We start from the raw sequence: 19,564 nt of genomic DNA, 5'->3' as shown, positions 1-19,564 counted from the left end.
CACGCTGGCCTCTCTGACCGAGTGTCTTTGTACCTCCTTTTTCCAGGGTCTTCTTCTGTTTGAGGTGAGGAAGAGGAGAAGCAGGAGGAAGAGGACGAGGTGTGAGTGAATGCAGCCATGGTCGTTGCACCCTGTCCATAGAGGAGCGACTGAGTGGAAGACGAACAGAGAAGACAGAGACAACCAACAGGTGAGACGGCATCCCGAGAACAAACACACACAGTTCATTGAAAGTTGACAGTTTGTGAATTGTCAGAAAATGCACACCTCAAGTTCCCAAAAGTCAAGTTGACATCTTCAAATTGCTTGTGTTGTCCACCAGTTCAAAAATCCAAACATAAAGGATGGATAACAAATCTGTAAATATTCCCATTATTCTCTAGTTATTCTGTAATATGTAGCACTCGGTCTAGCTGATATCATAAAACGTATCACAATATCATTTCGGTTTTTTTTTAAGGAAGGTCGAACAAAGCAATTTAAAGACGTCACCTCTGGGAAAAGCCATGTGATGGATGATTTTCACATCTTTTTGACATTTTATATACAAACGATAAATCAAGAAAAATAATTGATGAAAAATAATGATTAGTCGGAGCCCTAACCCCCATATTATGATTTCTGAGCTGAGCCTCATGTTTCTCTGTAACATGTCATGACTCATAAAGTCGACTTTTTTTGTAACTGTCTGCTGCCAGAGGGAAATTGGAGGAGTTAATCCTAATGTGATACTAATAGGCATAAAAGGATGCTGGTAGCATCCACCCACACTCCACCCTCATGATGTGTGTCTGTGCCGGTTGTAAGAAGATTCTTCTCAGGCCTATTCTGTTTTCCAAGTTGTCATTTATTTCCTTTGACCTTTGCCAGCTCGCTTTTTACATTGTTTCTGCTAGTTTGAAAAGCAATATGTTTTGTTTGCTCTCCTGCCTCCCGTCTTTCCTTTTTTTTTTTTATGTCCGGGGCGTTCTGACCTCTCCTAATGCCCTCTTCCTCCCCCCTCCCTGGCTCGGCGTCCTCTTTGCCCCGCCCGTCTCTCTCCTCTTTCCCTCTCTCAGGATGAAACTGGTGGGGAGGTCAGCATGGCCTGTGCAGGTGGCCTTCCTCGTTGCCTTGGTGATGCTCTGCGTTGACACGGTGTCCGCTGGCAGCCGTAACCATCGGGGACCGACAGGTACACCAGGTCTTGCTCTGAACACCCTTCCAACACCACAAGAGGTTAATTACACTGTCACTGCAAAGGTACAACACATGTTCCCCGACTGAGTCATCCCGGTCCTGGAGGAGGGGGCCGAGCGGGGACAATATGCTCCGTCCCTCAGCGTGACATAATGTAATCTAGACAAGACCTCGTTTTGGGCTTGGATGCAAACTCACCCCTGTTTGAATGATCGAGCCCTTCCAGTTACAAATGGCACTTAAGATGTCAGGAGCTGTCAACACAAATAGATCAGAGTGAGTGTGATCTGATCTCTGCAGACGACCAGCAGTTCAGGGCTGATGCTGTTGTTCTCCAGCGGCTTAATGCTTAGTGATTTAGGGGTTGCTATAAAATAGGTTGTGTGGCCCGTGTAGAAGAGGCCATGTAAGGCTCATGACTTCTAATCCTCAGGCTCCTAATTGCCTGTGCCGACATTAATATGCATAGCTCTGCAGGGCCCCCGTTAACCAAAGCACCACTTTGTTTATTACCTGAGAAATCTATGAAAAAAAAGATAGAAACCACAGCCGCCCTTGACTTTTAATTTAATTCAACACGCTAAATCTATTCTCTATCCTTAATTTCCATAAATCATGGAAACATTCCGCCACCAAAACTCAAAAATAAATAAATAACCGACACAGTCTTATTAATATTTTATCGGGGCTGACTGCAGGGACAAGTTGTGTCGAGTCGCGGCATCTTGCGCTTCGACTTGTTGGCGACAACCTCCCGAGTCACATTTAATTATGACAATTTCCTTAATTATCTCTTGGTCTCTTCGCTTTCACCGCTGGTGCTCTGCAAGGTGACCTTTATGTGCCACCGAACTGCTACCAGCATCCAGTCTGTGCAGTGAGTGAAGGTATTAGTTTCCTTTTGATGGAGAGGAGGCAGCCTGCTTACGGCAGGGACACTACTAATTGCAGGCCCTGTGTATTGTGAAGGTCAGCATGGGTTGACTTATTTCTTATTTCACTCTCGCTGTGAAACAAAATGACTGGCTCACAAATCGGCTGGCGCTTTTTATGAGAGGGTTTTACTCTAATTGGTGCAAGTTAAGGACTCGTTAATACCAACATGGCACCAACACATGCAGCGGTTTGAGGCCGAGAAATAATTTGCAGTTCATTACGACTGCTAGATATGTTTTCTGTGGTTTCTACTTAAGTATTTGTACTTAAGGTCAGTGAGGCATTTGTTTGATCTGTGTTTCTGGTGATGTATCATTTGCTGCCACATGGTGGCTCTAGAGGTCAAAAAATCCTCCTCTGAAAATATGTATTTTTTCCTTAATCTCAGTCTCATTGACCCAACGTTATTCTCAGAGGCAATCTGTCGGTTGAAGGACACTCACCTGAAAAACAAATCTATAATGGGCATGGATGGAATGAATGGCAACTAACGAAGAAGACATGATATGACTGACAGCTGTCACTTTAAATAGATGTGGGTGGAAAACAACAGCATCTGCTTTCTTTTTTTATTTTCTGGCAGCACTCACATGGGAATAAAATATATTAAATGAATATAAAGTATCAGATCCATCTTAAAAATATATATAAATAAAAACGTCACAATCTCACGGGAAATATCTTTCCTCTCGCCAGGTCCATATCTTACTTATTGTAACGCTGAAACATTCAGCACATACTAATGATAAACTCATTTTCACTTGTGTACCTTTCACAAATAGTGCAAGGCTGTGTAGAATAACATAAAATACTTCAGCACAGAGAAAAATCTCTAATGCTGATCATTTAATCTTTTACTGTATTTCATAACAATCACAGATCAGCAGGTCACATAATATATTGCATTCCGGGAGCTGTGAACGTAGTGCAACACAAACAATGATGTACTTTAACCGTGCGGTTTCTTGAATAAACATCAGGCTTACATGTATTTATTGTAACTCTTTCAGCTCTGAGCAATATTCTCTTAAATTTTGACAATGAAATCTTCTAAATTGCACTTTTTCTCGTTCGAATGCCTGAAATATGATAATCTGAGACTTCAGTCACTAGCTTGCGGAACAAAACTATTCTTCTAGTATCAATTGCTAATCCCTGTTTCAACATACCGTTGATCACACATGATATCTTAAATTCCCAGAGAGACACATATCATCCGGTTTTATTGGGCCATCCTTGGCCTCATGTGAGGAACAACATACCTGTCACTTTCTGCATGAAGAGGCCCACAGTCACACTCATGGTCAAGCTTAAATGTGCATCCATGCAGGTTTATTTTTGAGTATTCTGTCCGCCAGTCTGTCCGTCATATACGATGCGGCTTTTATTGGATATGGATTTGTTAAGCAGGAGTACTCAGCCGTACCAGCGACCTGTTATAATAATTAGCATGAAGCCTGTGGGCCTGTTGAACACTGATAATGTCAGGAGGATTGATGCGCTGCGTATAGGACCAGGGTGAGGAGGAGGAGATGGAGCGAGTTAGGAAAGGGGAGGTCAAAGAGGGCAGATGGAGAAAGAAAAAAAGAAGGGCTGGAAATTTAAATGAAGAAAAAAGAAGGGCTGGAATTTTAAATGACGAAAACAGAGTTGTCATGTTGTGTTGTAGTATAAAGGATGTGGGAAGATGTTTGACATGGTTTCCAACTCTGTTCCAAACATCTCGCTCTCTTGAGGCCCACCTGTGTGCTCCTACAGAGACGTACAGTATGTCCCCTTCACGTTGACTTTGCCGTCTCCGACAGATTTTCTAGATATCTGGCCTTTCATAGCCGTGGACATGCTTGTCAGGTATTGACGGGGGAAAAACACGGCATTTTGATAAATTGCACGATGCTCCCGCTCGCCTGTGTCTGTCAGAATACATCAATCGCCTGGCTAACCCAGCGGTTCAAGGTAGCTTGGTTTGTTGGCTGCCCGGCTGCTGTTGCCACCCCCGCACCCCGCACCACCACCTTGCTTCCCACCGCACCCTCCTCCCTTTGCTCCAGGAATAAAAGCATTTAGCCATGCTTGAGAAGTCTTTTCATCTCAGTGTGTGCTGGGCTCTATTACGTTGAGATGGCCATAACAGAATGGTTTAAAGGCAACATTGAGACATTAGATACACTATTATTGTGTGTGTAAATAGCTAGAGGCGGACTGCTCAGCACATGAATCTTAAGCAGATGAGTTATGAGAGGCTGCGGCGCTCTGAACAGAGTGCAGACGGAGAGTGCTCACAGTAAAGCTGCATATATTTCTGTGTGCACTCCAGACCACTTTTCCGATGTTTGGCACTTGGCCATGTTTTTCTACAATTATTTCAAATACGGGTCCAACTTTATGCCGAACATCTTCTGAAAAATCACTTCTCAGCGACATTTCACTGCAGAAGAAAAAAAAAGTCTTATATGACAACTGTTTTACAGGTTAGTAGATCTGCACTGAAACATGTATGTACAGTTTGTTCTAATTGAAACATGAAAATCTGATTTTTACATTAAGTTTGTAAACAATTTTGACAACTTTCTTTTTGATGTGAAGAATGGCAACATCGGCCTGTCTGTCTGTCTGCCTGTCTGTGTGTCTGTATCTGTCTGTGTGTCTGTCTGCCTGTTTGTGTGTCTGTCTGTCTGCCTGTCTGTCTGTCTGTCTGTCTGTCATCAGCATGTCAGCATTGTCCGTGTTGGCCTGCTGCCCTTGAATTGAATATGAAATGCTCCAGCCGCATCTGTGCATAATAATACACCACAAACAATACATGGAATATGTTTATTAAGCACTAAAGTAAATAAAAAAGTGTCCCGTATTGTTTTATATATATTTGACACACTCCCTTTCCAATTTCCAGAACAGCATTTATATGTGTTAAATAGGGAAATAGGGACGTATTTTTACCAAAACCATGCACCTGTAAATATCTTTAAAAATGTATCTTCAGGAATGAGTGGTTTTGAGTTAATTTCTCCCACATTTAATAGATTTTTGCCTCAAACTCTCTGTTGCTCTAACCTCTATTGATTGGTTACATACCGCTCAAGTGTGCAATTCACAGCAATGCTGCTCCTTCAAAGATTTACATTTCTGCTTCTAAACAAGCCCACACTCATAATATTTAGACGTAAAGTCGTGCACATATTGACATATCAACCTTTTTTTTCAAATCTTAATTTAGTCACAAATTAGTCGAATATTTTCCAACACATTATTATGGTGGTGCATAATGATACAACTTTTATCTGCGTGGGAAAATATGCCAGCTGTCCATTATTAAAGCAAAACAAGCGATACAAAGAAGGTCAGGTTGCCATTGGTATGAAACATTAATGCAGCTCAGACTTTTATGACTGCTCACACCGTGGTTTATTCCTTACTGTTGCACACCATTAAGCCACCTCACCACTGGGCCAGAACCACAAAACAAACAGACCTTATATAATTAATATTTGTTAGATTTCTGAGGTTAAAGAAATTACAATTTTCGAGATATGATGTGATATTTAACTTGAAAGTATCTTTATTTGTGCAGGTCTGAAGAAATTAATAATTAGTTTGGGCTTTAAGAAGCTCCACATACAGGAAAGTGGACTATATAAAGCCTCTACATCGTGTGATTCAAATTAATTAATCGTACTGCGTGAATTCCTTCACTATATTATCTGATTCATTTTTTTAACATCCGGCGTGTGAAGTGGTGTGATGGCCTCTAGCACATATTTGTTGTATTATGTATTATATGTATTTTACTCATGATTTTATTTCAATTACTGATAGTGATGAAGCAGCGGATCCCCCGTCAATGTAAATAGTGTGTTCCTGCATGCAGTGTGGTGCTGCTCCCTGAAGGCCACACAGGCCACATCTGAAACACACTAGAGTAGTTTTGAGTGTCCCTTTTGATATGTCCATGAAAGAAAGGCTTTTAGAATATTTGCTTGGAAAGCTCCGTCAGCTCTCTCTTTTTTTTTTTATTAAGCTGCGACTGTAAGCCACAAGAAAAACCCAACGGAGGCCCTCCGACCTGGTCACCTCATGTTACGTTTACACCAGCTTGGATTTAACCATACCCACTTAAATTAGATTACAAATTAGCATACAAAGATGGACAGACACCAAAACAGGCACACAAATGAAGTTCAGGTGTTTTTTACTTTCCACGGCTCACTCACATCCTCACAGCTTTAAAGTTTTGAAATACAAACAGCCCCGGCTCAGGTTTGATGTAAGCAATAAGAGAGGAGACCTGCGAACCCTCTGACCTCATTATGCTAGTCGGAGGCGAGCCGCTCTTTCTTCTCTCTGCTGCCTGTGACTACTTCTCCTCTCCTCCTCTTCCTTTTCTCTCTTTCTTTCTCACTAACAAGCTGCCTATTTGTGAGATGGGTGAGGACAATGGGTCTTACCCAAACAGTGATTTTCAAGACAGATTAATAATAATGAGGGCACGAGTCGGATTAAAACAAAGACCATTTGGTTGTGTTTAAATTACACGTTCTTTTAAAAAAATAAAAAAGATTGTTACTATGTGCTCTAATTGTGATTATTACAGTTATAATCACCACTGCGCGAATAGTTCTTGTCCAATTGAGTTTGGTCCAATTTTATTAAAGTCTAGATTTTGATCAGTAGGCTATATGTTTGTGTGTGCGTGTGTGTGGGTGTGTGTGTGTGTGTGTGTGTGTGTGCGTGTGTGCACGGTGGTAATCCGGCAGCTGCTCCAGCCTCAGGAGAGCCCGAGACAGAGGAGTGAGGGAAATGAAAGTAGAGGGATGATAGCGGAGGGGCACCCTCAGAGAGCCTGGGATCATTGATGGGGCTCTCTGGAGGAGAGAACAAACAAACTTTAAATCAGAAAGGATGAGAGGGGCCATGGCCTGCAGAAATGGAACCCTCGACAGAATGTGTGCGTGCGCTTTTTTGTGCCTCTGTGTGTCTGCCTGCAAAGCTTATTCAGCTGAGCATGAAAAGTTTGGGAGTCTGGGTAAAGTCACGTACATAAATGAAATCTGGGCTTTATGCTACAGTATAACCAAGGTTTTTCCAGAGCTGTAAAGAGGCTTATAGGTAGTAATGTCGCCAGCAGGGTTTGCTGTGCTCGGGAAAAAACGGTACCAGAGACTCTCAGGAGTGCACAACAAGGTTTGCGAGGGAAGATAAGACGGCTGGAATCCGTTCAGAAGCCATAAGCAACGATTATATTTACTAAACATTTTCCCCAACACTTGTGGTCGGCGCGTTTTCCTTCAGGTGGCCACAAAGGCCTCTTCTTTTGAGATTTATGGGTTTAATGTGCTGAGTGAAATGTAACATTAGCATAGACATGAAAAGGTGAACACTTCTAAACATGAACATAAGCCTATTCACACACTGTGCTCACAGCATCCTGATGGCGTTGTACTGAACAGTTAGCAGACCACACTCAAACACAGATGTACCGATGATAAGATACACACTGCTACACACCACAACTTTTCCCTCTAAGAAAGCATATGTGTTTGAGTACCATCACACGAATAATGACACACTTTCTTTCTGGGCAGACAGCTTTGGGTTAAAATTTACTTACAGTTAAGCATGCCCTTCTGTCCCATTACTGTCAAGAGAATATTATAATTAACCATAGCAAGGTCCCCAGGGAAGTGTGGAGATAATCGTGGGAGATAGACGCTGTTTGTGTGTTGGAGGTGTCAGGTGAAAAGCAATTATCCTCATATAAATTATGGCTTTGAGGATCACACACAGAGAGAAAAAATACACACACACACAGTGATGGCTATAAAGATAGTGGGCTGTTCCACCACATGACTCATAATATGTGCATGTCTGTTCTTTGCTTACATCAAGTGGTTTAATATGTCTGAAAGTAGTCAAAATAAACTATTATTTTCCCGACGTTTCTTTCGCCGGCGCACAACGACAACAGAGGCGCCTCTGTGTCTGCGTTAATGAGGGCACTGTGCTGAGAATAAAAGCAAATCATCTCTAAAGGGTGTTTACTTCAGAATCAAAGAGTATGAGACTGGAATACATTGAGGAGTTTATACAAAAGTAAATAATTCAACAGCTTTGTTTAATCCTCAGATAAGCCGCTGTGGTGTATATTTGATTGTTATTTGCAGCACAAATGTATTTGAATTTAATGCCAATTTATTTGCAGCGACAAACCGTCAAAACACCAATAAGCCATCCTTAAAGTCTATGAATTTATAGCAAATAATCCCCCTCACCACTCCCCTCTCTCTCTCTCTCTCTCTCTCTCTCTCTCAGTCTCATACCAGGTGAAGCAGGGGACATGTGAGGTGGTGGCCATCCATCGCTGCTGTAATAAGAATAAGATTGAGGAGCGCTCTCAAACCGTCAAGTGTTCCTGTTTCCCTGGGCAGGTCGCTGGCACCACCAATACCAGACCCTCCTGTGTGGAAGGTAAAATACATTAAAAATGTATATATCCCAGTGACGCACTGTATTTGCAGCCCACATTCCAGACATTTGTAGTTTCAAGCAGAACGTTTCTCTTGAAAGAAACACCCACTATGACAAACAGTCTACTGTAAGTCTGGTTGGTCGTCCGCATTTGCACCAAATACTAAAACTGCACTGCTTGAATCCTTAATTACACATTAAATTCACCCTTAAGTAGCAATGTTTAAGTTCCACACTGTGTATTATGTTCCAACCTTTCATTAAAGCAATACAATCAGGAAATATTCAAACCCAAACACTGTGTTTTTCTCTCGATTAAATGCATTAAATCAAAGAGAAATTATCCAGCTGTCTAGTACATTATTTTATACTCATTTCCTCCACAATTCTCTAGCAGGATAATTCCGCTGGACATCCAATCGTTCGTGACTAGAATTCTGAATGAGCTTTGTCTATGTGTGGACGTTGCTTGGCTGCACCATGTTTGTGTAACGATCGACACACTGCCGAATCTCACAGGGTCAAAGAGGCTAAAAATGTTTTTAATCATCTTGCATCATTAAATTTGCAACATGAATCATCTCACCTAAAACAAATCATTACCTGATTCAGTCCGACATAAATAAATGAGTCCACTGCAGGAAAGATTAATAGGGTGCACTTTATTTTGAATTGCTGCCCGGTTAGATTCTTGTGTGGGAATTGATTTTTCTCATGTCATAAAACAGGAGGACACTGCTCTTCCTTTTTGCACAAACAGAGCGAAACCTTTCAAAGGTGTTGGGAAACATGAAACGCTGATGGGAAAATAACACCTGGCCTTTCTGTCCTCCTTCTTAGCAAAGCCACAGTCAAGAAACACACATGGGGTGAGACAGGGACAAGATGGACACATATCAGAAGGAAGAAACAACACAATGTTGTCGAAACACTGAGCGGCAAGAACATCCGTGGTTTTGAAATTGAGACAATGAACAAATGTCCACCATCTTGATACCAAAATGCACTTTTAAAGAGGAGTAAAATAGTATGTTTTTCTGTGAATTATGTAAAATGGTATCTCACTTCCCTCCTGGTCCAACAGTTTGTGGTTCATCGCGTAATGCAGGTAATGCAAGCACACCAGTGTCTCCTTGCCTCCTTATTCCCTTGTGCGTAGGAAAGGAGGAGCAAATATACGACAGCTGTCGGCCGAGACCGCCACAGCCTCATGACAGGACATTTAAACTGCAGTTTAAAAGGCTGTATTTTATTTGGGACAGCGTTCCATTTCATACCTGGTGGGCCACTTGAGTACAGACGAGGAGACAGCATCTTCCTCTGATCTCTTATATACGTCAAGACATAACAAGACATCGAGCCCGGGAAGACCAGAGACCACTTTGTGGACACTAATGGGGATCCAAATAAAAAAATAATACAATGACAACCCAAGCATTGGCAGGAGCAATGCTTTGTGGGTAAGAAATGTTGTTTATGATGTCAAATGTATGGGAGAGAAACATCAATTTTTTGAGGAAATACATCATCCAAGGAATTCTGCTCACACATACACTACGGACATGTGTATCCGTATGTTTGTGTCTGCTATATGCAGCAGTGTGTGTGTGTGTGTGTGTGAGAGAGAGAGAGAGTGAGTGTAGTGATGATAGACAGAGGAGAGCTGCGGGTCGTTTTCATAGACCTTTGTTCCACCCGTCTGTCCGCTCCGCGAGCTCCCGCCCAGCTAGAAACAAGTCGTGTCACTGACCCCTATCATCCGCAGACGCTCCGCTGAGATCACGAGCACACACACAGTGTCGGCCAACCCGATCCCATCACGCTGTATTAGCCGCCTACCACAGGAAAGTACACAGTTGTCTCATACGGGAGGATACTGGGGTTATTCAAACTGCTAAGGTCGACCGGGGGGGGTTGGACACCGGATCCACAGCCGAGTGACTATTGGTCCAACTCAAATAGAGACTTTGATGAGTTGCAGATGCTCGTTCTCGAAACTTCTTGATCAGAATTGCAGTTTTTGGTTAGTTTATTTTGGATGAAAATTCCGTATCGGCACATTATCATGCTAATGCGGTAAATTAATGATATGGTAATTGTCAAGAGGAAACAACAAAACAAAACAAAAAACAAATTCCCCCTGCACAAGCTTCAGTTTGTTCACTTCTATTGGCTCAATCTCGCACAGCAACAAGAATAAATTCACTGTTTTGTTTTGTTTCTGCTGTAAAATTATAATTATTGCTAGATTATTTTTTTCTTCGGACCTTATTAAATCCAATATGTTGAGAAGTACTTAGTAGTAACTAACTTATCTTTGCCACAACCTGGGCCTACATGTTTATTATAAAGACAAAACAGCCATAAAGTATTGTTAAAACACCAACAATACATATTTAATGTTTTATATCTGTGCGTTTTGACTTTTACATTATGCATCAGACCTCTTAAGCACTAACTGTTATACAACTCTAATAGACTTATTTGAGATTTGGGAGAGGTACTGCTGATTAAAAAGTACAGTCAACATCAATCGCAGATATTGATCATGTACAATCTATTGTTTTTTTTTAAAGTACAGACGGGGTCTGAGAGACCCCAAATTAAAGTAATCCATATTTTCTGAATTTTGTAATTATTTATAAATAATGTTTATAATAAATTCTCATAAATCAAGGAAAAGTCATGAAGTATCAAACTGATATGTTTTGTGAGAGCACAATAATCGAGCTAATTAATTTTCATCAATTTGTGTTTTTCATTTGTGTGAATCATTGTGTGAATCACACACATACTTCCTGCGGTGCAGGCATGTTCTCTCATGTTCTCCACATTTAGTCATCACAACTCTCCATATAGCACCCGACATACCGCCCCCATCCAGTGCGTTGCTATTCTTGCATGTGGCCAGTAGACGGTGCTTTTCCCATTCAAATGACTCAATCACAGACAGTCTATACCTGCTAGATCATTCCAGCACTATTCTCACCCAATGAAGAAGTAGATTTGTTGTTTAACCTCTTTGATGAGTTCCTAGATGAGAACGATTGCCTTATAATGATCAAATCGGGCAACCATGGCAAAGATGATTGGCTTTGTAATGAAACTCGGGATAAATAAGGAATCATGTGAAGCTTTGCGAACCTCTCAGAAAAAGGCATTGCCTTGATGCTTTGCTTTCGTTCGTTCACTTCTCCTTAAATACTTGGTCTAGTGTGCTAAGAGGACGCAATGACACTGATGAGAAGCTAACAGGCGTATTGCAATGTTATTCCTGTGTCACTGAAAGTCATTCAGCGATGGATTATTTCACACACAAACAGCTTCGTTCTTCCGTCACACTAGTCATGAGGTTTTCTAATTTCCCATTTGGATCGCCCCTCCGAGTCACACCGCCTCTCACTTCCAAAATCCAGTGCTCAGCAGCACTCATCTCATGAGTCATGCTTGACCTCCGAGTTCACAGTTACAAAAACATCTCACCTCATCCAACACACGCACACGCACACATCCACGCGTGCTCCTTTCACCTTGTAGGCTTGGGGCGCTGTTGGAAAGAGACAAATCCCGCTCGGTAGCCACCTTTGTAGAAAAGCTACCGTGTAAATGGAGTTACATTATTGATGCCGGCTGAAAGAGGAGAAAATGGCAGGAACTCCCATTACCGGCTGCCGCACGGTGGGACCCATTACTGCGTGGCTAACTTTGTCAAGCCAACTTTATTCCTCACAAAATCCTTTTCCATGATTTGTAATCATTAAATAGACTTATTTTTGCTTCTTTTTTTAAAATGTTCTTTTTCAATCAGTGATTGGCAGAAAGAGTTGGTGCTGTCAGTCGTGAGTTGATTTGGAAAAGTCTAAATTGGAGCGTAATGAGTTTTTTTTAGAGGAATAATTGATAATAGATAGATGTCAATGGTATTTGGGAATTTTCCACTGGAGAAATGCATTGGGTCCACTTGTGCGTGTCTGCGTCTCATAGATTTCCCATTAGGAGAAATAGCTTGTCCAAGTGCAGACCAAATGTGTGACCACTGAATGCAGGATAAATAAAATGTTGTTTTTGTCTCAATTGGGGTTCTGCCAAATGTAGTTAAGCTCACACTGCTGGTTAGGGCTGTGTTGGTTAGGGCTTGTGTGCACATCTAGGGAATGAATGTGAGTCTGTGCCAAGTCCAAGAAGAAAGCTATCCTCGTATAAAGTATGTTGCTCACGTGTTGCACAATATTGTTCACTGGCTGAGAGAAAAATTACTCATATTCTGTTCTAAATGTCATTAACATATACATTAAAATACTCTATAAGGAGACCTGCATTCAGACATAATGCTACTCATCTAATGCTATTTATTATTATCAATATGTTTACATGCGGGCTGCACGGTGGTGTAGTGGCTAGCACTGTCGCCTCACAGCAAGAGGGCCGTGTGTTCGATTCCCGGTCGGAGCGGTCCTTCTGTGTGGAGTTTGCATGTTCTCCCCGTGGCAGCGTGGGTTCTCTCCGGGCTCTCCGGCTTCCTCCCACAGTCCAAAGACATGCTGCAGGTTAATTGATCTCTAAATGTCCCATAGGTGTGAGAGTGAGAGTGAATGGTTGTATGTCCCTACATGTGCCCTCGATGGACTGGCGGCCTGTCCAGGGTGTCCCCTGCCTTCGCCCTATGTCAGCTGGGATAGGCTCCAGCACCCCCGCAACCCTAATGAGGATAAGCGGTATTGAAAATGGATGGATGGATGGATGTTTACGTGTAGTGTCGTAGGGGGGCTAAATGGAAGCACTTTATACTCGCTTATAGCTTAACCTTTCACAATGTGTCACATTAAATTAACCCCTATGCTTCTGTCTGCCGTGAAAGTAGAAAGTTGCATTTATTTGATATACTCAAATCAACCATAAATATCACAACATTGCAGTATGGAGTCCTTGGCTCAGAACAACATTCCCACTGGGCATTCATGTGTGTTTGAGGGTTTTCTGAGTATCAATTGAAATAGGACTTTAAATCATTTAAATGTGGTGGTGGAGCACAGTGACCTGATAAAAACGACGGATGAGTGGATTTACTTAGGTGTGTTATTTGCTGAGCTCTGCAACAGACAAACTAGTTTCCATTAATTGGCACAGAAATCTAGTTTGGTGCTTTAGCACATGTCAACCTGCTGTTGTTTACTGTAATATCTGCTCTATAATATCACGCTTTTGTCATTTCGCCAGTCAGTTCTGGCCGTGTGTGTAAATGCTCCCTGTGCATCCTTTTCTGACAATTTTTCCACACCCTTTTTTCGCTTGTGTTTTCTCGTCATGCATACCTGGGTGTGCTGGCATGGATGTGTGAGCCCTGGCTACAGAGATACAGTGTGTTAGTAAATCATTGTAGAAAGAGATGGATGCCTCTCTCCAACTGCGTCTGCACTCCAGGATCACTGAGTGGAACAGTTACAATGCCTGAGGGTATCCATACAGGTCCATCCCCAACTCTGTGTGTCTGTGTGTGTGTGTGTGTGTGTGTGGTGTGTGTGTGTGTGTGTGTGTGTCTGTGTACACATCATATTCCCTTTAAATAGTAATGACCTGGGAGCAAGGGCACGGGGCTGCTTGTGATTGCGCTTTTACTCCGGACACTTACTGCCCAGTAGGGACGACATACATGTACACACACAAAACACACACAGGTGCACAACAGGCACATGTGCACATGCAAAGTAAACTCCCTGTTGCAGCTTGTGTTGCTCCATTGAGTGAGTTCAGGCAGTGCCTTTGTGAAGTATTAATGGCCACTCTAACAGACACAAGCCTGAGTGCAGTTATTGTATTAGTATGGCCTTACATCAGACAATGGGATATGTAGTGCATTTGTTTTCTTCTTATTTTAAAGGCTAATCTATTATTGTCTACCATGGGACTTGCCATGAAAGGGTTTGAGTTGAAGGAGGTCTCTTTGAACATCAATGCATAGTTGGCGGCGTATTCAATTGCATCACATGAGATGGGAGAGTAAGTGAGCTGATCTAATTTCCTGGCTTTAGTGTATTGACTGTGTATATTCACGGATGATTGACATAAGCCTTTTTGTTGTCTTTCCAGGAGAACAGGGTGTGAATTTGTTTTACACCTTTTTTATTCTCACCCAAAGAGATTATTTATCATCTTCAACATTGTTTTCATAGGGGGGGGGGGGGGGGGGGGGGGGGGGGGGGGGGGGGGGGGGGTGTGTTAAATGCCTGCAAAGGTGGAACACATCGGGCATTCTCAAAGTGTTGATTGGACAATAGCAAGGCATTGTATCCACACGAGTGTCATAATAGTTCAGCACGCAGGCTTATCTTTAGTCAAAGAATAAACATGTGGTTCTGGGGACCTGCAATTTCAACTTTGTCCACTTGATGTCACAAACATTACAACGACAAGTCAGGCGGCATCGCAGGGAGAAATGACCACAGGCTGTGTTCGGATGAATGCTCATCCGGCCGACGCAAATGAAAAGCGGTAACCACGACGGTCAGAAGGTGTGCGTGACGTTCATCGGGTGTTGCGTGCAGATTGACGTGATCAGCAGGAGGGGGGTAAGAGAGAGAGAGAGAGAGAGAGAGAGAGAGAGAGAGAGCCGGAGGCATCCTAGTAGCGTGAAACCTCATTTAGAGAACCCCGGAGACGAGGACGGGAACCTGGGGAATAGCATAGCCTCAGTCCCTGGTGTCGCCTAATCATCTGCACCTTAAGCAAAGTCTCGATGTTTGCCCTCAGATGATCCTGCTCTGAAAGTTTGAGAGAGAACCTAAAAGAGAGCCATTTTGAGAGCAGATTCCGTTGTAATGAGCCGATCGTAACTGTGATGAAATGTGTGCCTGAGCTGTAAACCTGTTTAAATTAGCATGCACCTTTTGTGAATTTAAATGTAGACTACTAATGAGAATGAGGCAATTAGAGCAGATAGGCCGTGAGGTAGTTGCACACGTTTTTATCTGCAGAATAAGCGTCCTCTTTCAGGAACTTAAGGAAACTTGAAGCAGAGGTTCATTTTCAGACATACTTGTTAAGCTTTGAGTGTAAAGCCATCAATGTCAATCATTTTAAAGCAATTGAGCTAATAATGCTTTCAAGTATTTTCTGCTTAACAGTCGGCCAGTGGGACTGTGGATAATTAACAACTTGTGCGCACAAGTCGTGACAGTGTTGGTGAGACGGAGCAGTAAATTGATAAACGAATATAGTTCAACATCGTGGGAGTTAGATTTGAAGAGGATCTAATTACAGTTATGACTTCAAAATAAATCTAAAGCAAGCATAGATTAGCATAAAGACTGGAAACATTGCTCTGTTCAAAGGTAACAAAAAACCCCATACCTGCACATCCGAGGCTCACCAATTAACACATTGTGTCTAGTTGTTTCATTCGTACAAATACCTAAGTGTAAAAACAAGAAGTTGTGATACCACACATAACCCATAACCATTTTTAGAACAAGATGTAATGTCTTAATAAGTAAGCTAATATGCCAAACCGTTGAACTTTTCCTTTAAAGTAGAAGATGTCAAATTCAGTCCATCTGTACAGTAGCCGACCTTGAAGGCACCACAGGGGTGAATCTGGCTGGCCCCCACCGCCAGTGACACAGCCACTCAGAAAGAAACATGATCCTCAGAATCAACCACCGCACACACTAAGCACCTCTGTAATCTTTTTCGTCATTGACCTGTTGAGACCTGTCTGCGAGCGCCGGCCAACATCCGAGCTATCCATGACATCACAGGCCTTGGACCGGCACATGTTCATTTTCTCACTTGACAGGCAAGTGTTTACGTGTCGCGCTCGGCCCCCCCCCCCCCCGGTGTAGCATGAGATAAGCTGCAGGGAACGCTAACTCCATAATAGCACTCGCAGGCCATACCCATTAACGCTCTTGCAGTGCAAAGCACCGTCGTCAACAACATAATGGCCACATTAACGAGCATTACACAGCCATTGGTTTTTAGAACCGTTTATTGCCACTGAGCTCATGCATCATATGAGTGTGTCTAACATTACGCCTCGTGATAGCCACGAGTTCTTTTGTGTGGACTTCCTGCTTCTATGTCTTCTCCCTACATGTCTTCATGTGTCTGCGGTTGCATTTGTGATGCCTATCTTCCACCCTGCTTCAGTTCTACCTTCCCTCTGTTCTATTTGTTTAATCTGCGTTATCTTCTCTGTTGAACTCGGTGATAGTCGTCCTCAAAAAGCCACCTTTTCCCTCCACTCTTCACTCTCTCCACCTCCGAACCCCTCTCGCTGCTCATCTCCACAAAACAAAGATGTGTTCGTCATTACCTATTTTCTAGCCTTGTCTTCCCCCTGCATGCCTCTTCCCTCTCTTTCTCACAATCACAGTGTTTTTCTTCTTCCACGAGGCTTGAGAGGATTTGTCCGCATGTTCTTTGGCATTATGCAATTGAAAGCCCATTTTCCTGCCAACGTCACCCCAAATTCTCACCGTTGTCGGACCAATAGCCACCAGAGATCACAATATACATCCATCAATCCAACAGTTTAATGAAGTTGGAGAACCGGGTGTACTCTTTTATCCCTCCCTGCATTCACACTTGAGAGGATGGATGGATGATGAGTTAGGAGAGAGGGAGTTATTCTCAGCGTCAGGCTGTCATCTGTCTAGACAGTGGGTCAGATGATCTGGAAAATATGAGTGTCAGCTGTGAAGCCAGAAGAAAACTTTGGGTTTTACCACTGGATTAACTTTAGATCTCGCCAAGTTCCGAAGCTGTGTTGTAGACCAAATCACCGCTTCATTTTAGAAAAAAATAGATAATAATGCATTTGTTTTAAATCAATAAAAAGAAAGAATCAAACTCGAGAAGGTCCTTTCCATATTTTGTATTGTCAGAGAGATGAGTTTCCGAGAGGGCTTTTATGTCTGCAAAAAAATTATACAATATATTTCAAACATTAGTCTATTTTGCTTCAAATACTCCCGAGAAGGCTGTTTTATAATTGATAGCATTGCTCCATCATAATCATGTTATTGCTCTCTCCATTACACAATTGAAATATTGGCCCATTGTCTAAATGTGCCTTGTGTTTTACTGATTGTACTAGAAACAAAAGGGAAGTTTGGCAATAGGCAGTCATTTGATTTGTATTATAGAAGGTGACTCACACATCTGCGCAAATGACAAAATACACATAAATTCACCTCTGAATCTTATTCAAAGACCTCTGAATGCTCTGTTAAGACACCGGCAGCATAACAGACCAGCCACATCTGATTGGATTTATCCAGTATAGTTTAAGGACTTGTATTATTCATTGCTGCCTAGGTATGACATGTGTCATATTTCCCCTGTTCTACATTCTTACATTTCTTCTCCTGCGGGTGCCATACTCACCCATTCCGCACAGGCTTAAGATCCATGTTGAAGGATTACATTAATCTGATTAAATAAATGAAAAAAGGGTATACTGCTATACAGTTTAGCTCCTCACACTAATCATATTACAGATGATAAAACAGACAACTGCTCAGAGATACTGGTGGTTTGAAAACAACAGCGTTTGTCACAGGTGCTGTCTGTGGTGCTGATCCTACTGCAGTCCCAGCTGTAGGATCAGCACCACGGACAGCGTTCGTGGCATTTACATTGTGAAAATATGCGATATGCCCGACCCTTATTATGGACAATAATAGTTCATGTTGGTTGTGGATATTGACAGTATTATGAGTTATTCTATAGGCAATGGCTGTTGTGTTTGTATCGTAAATACCACTTTATTATTGTTTTTAATTTGCCATTAATTGCAGTGCTCTCCATCATATCATAGGATCCATTCAGTAACCTGCTGTCTTTCTTTGTCTCTGAATTTCCATTTACTGCTCCAGCCTCCATCGTAGCCCAGAAGTGGTGGTGCCAGATGCATCCGTGTATGGACGGAGAGGAGTGTAAGGTCCTGCCCGACCTGACCGGCTGGTCCTGCAGCACTGGCAACAAAGTCAAAACCACCAAGGTGAGAAGAATGACTGTCTGAGTCTGTGTAGTTATATACATGTGCAAGTGTTTGCATGCCTGTCTATCTTTCTCCCTACGACTGTCTATAAGTGTAATTTCTGATCCATCGTACATTTGATGCACATGTCATCTCACACACGCTGCTGTCTTCCTTTCTGTTTTGTCTGTTCTGTTTTATGTGCTTGCACAGTGTCACCACATGTTTATCTATCCGACTCTAATTACTGCACCGCCTTTGATAACTTCTAATTTGTAAGCAACAATAAAGCATATAAACTGTGTTCACATCAAGTGTTCACATCAAAAAGCCTCTATGATGTCCAGAAAGAATAAATAAATATGTGACTGAGCATCTTCCACCTTGCCTACTATTAGATGAAGCTACAATTGACCTTGATCTGCAATCAAATTATTTTAAAAAAAAAAACCTGTTAAACATCTTACATCAATTAGTGTTTGGTCAACAAACTTTCAACTAGATGACTCTTATTGCTGTTTTTCATTTTGTATCTACCTATAAAACGAAAAGAAAGAACTTAGAAGTGCTTATGAAGCAAATCAAAGATAATCGTATATAAACAAAGGTTGTTTTGATCTCCGAGATGCCCACAAATGAGTGTAATCCAATTTAATCACTAATTTCACACATCAATAAGAAATTACGAAGCAACAGATACAGAACTAATTAACGCGCAAGCCTCCCAGTGAGCCTTATTTGTTAATCTGTTGTAACTGTATCTCCTCTGGCGAGGGTGACAAGAGACTGATGGAGGAAACACAGGACCTGCGTACACTCTGTACCCCAGACAACCACCGTGTGATGCCATGTAAACCGACGGCATTCAGATGAGATACATTGATTTAAATGAGAGTCCTTCATGGCCCTTTGTAAGCTGTTGAAGTGTGAAAGTTAATTTGCGGGACTGACTGCTGGGGTGTGTGCGCGTGTACGTGCTTGCCGTGGGATGGAGCAGGTGCGTTT

General features: G+C 42.2%; 1 protein-coding gene across 1 annotated transcript; it reads left to right on the top strand.

The window, feature by feature from the left end:
- Positions 1-1,059: 1,059 nt before the first annotated feature.
- tafa4b (TAFA chemokine like family member 4b) lies at positions 1,060-18,700 on the top strand. Its single transcript, XM_034532076.1, is given in 3 exon segments — positions 1,060-1,174; positions 8,425-8,580; positions 18,456-18,700. Coding segments are annotated over 3 exon segments (516 nt in total).
- Positions 18,701-19,564: the final 864 nt, after the last annotated feature.

This window comes from Cyclopterus lumpus, chromosome 5 (genome assembly GCF_009769545.1).
Source record: "Cyclopterus lumpus isolate fCycLum1 chromosome 5, fCycLum1.pri, whole genome shotgun sequence".
Classification (NCBI taxonomy): Eukaryota; Metazoa; Chordata; class Actinopteri; order Perciformes; family Cyclopteridae; genus Cyclopterus; species Cyclopterus lumpus.
Note: the sequence above shows the minus strand (reverse complement) of the source record. Positions and strands in the feature narration are given on the sequence as shown.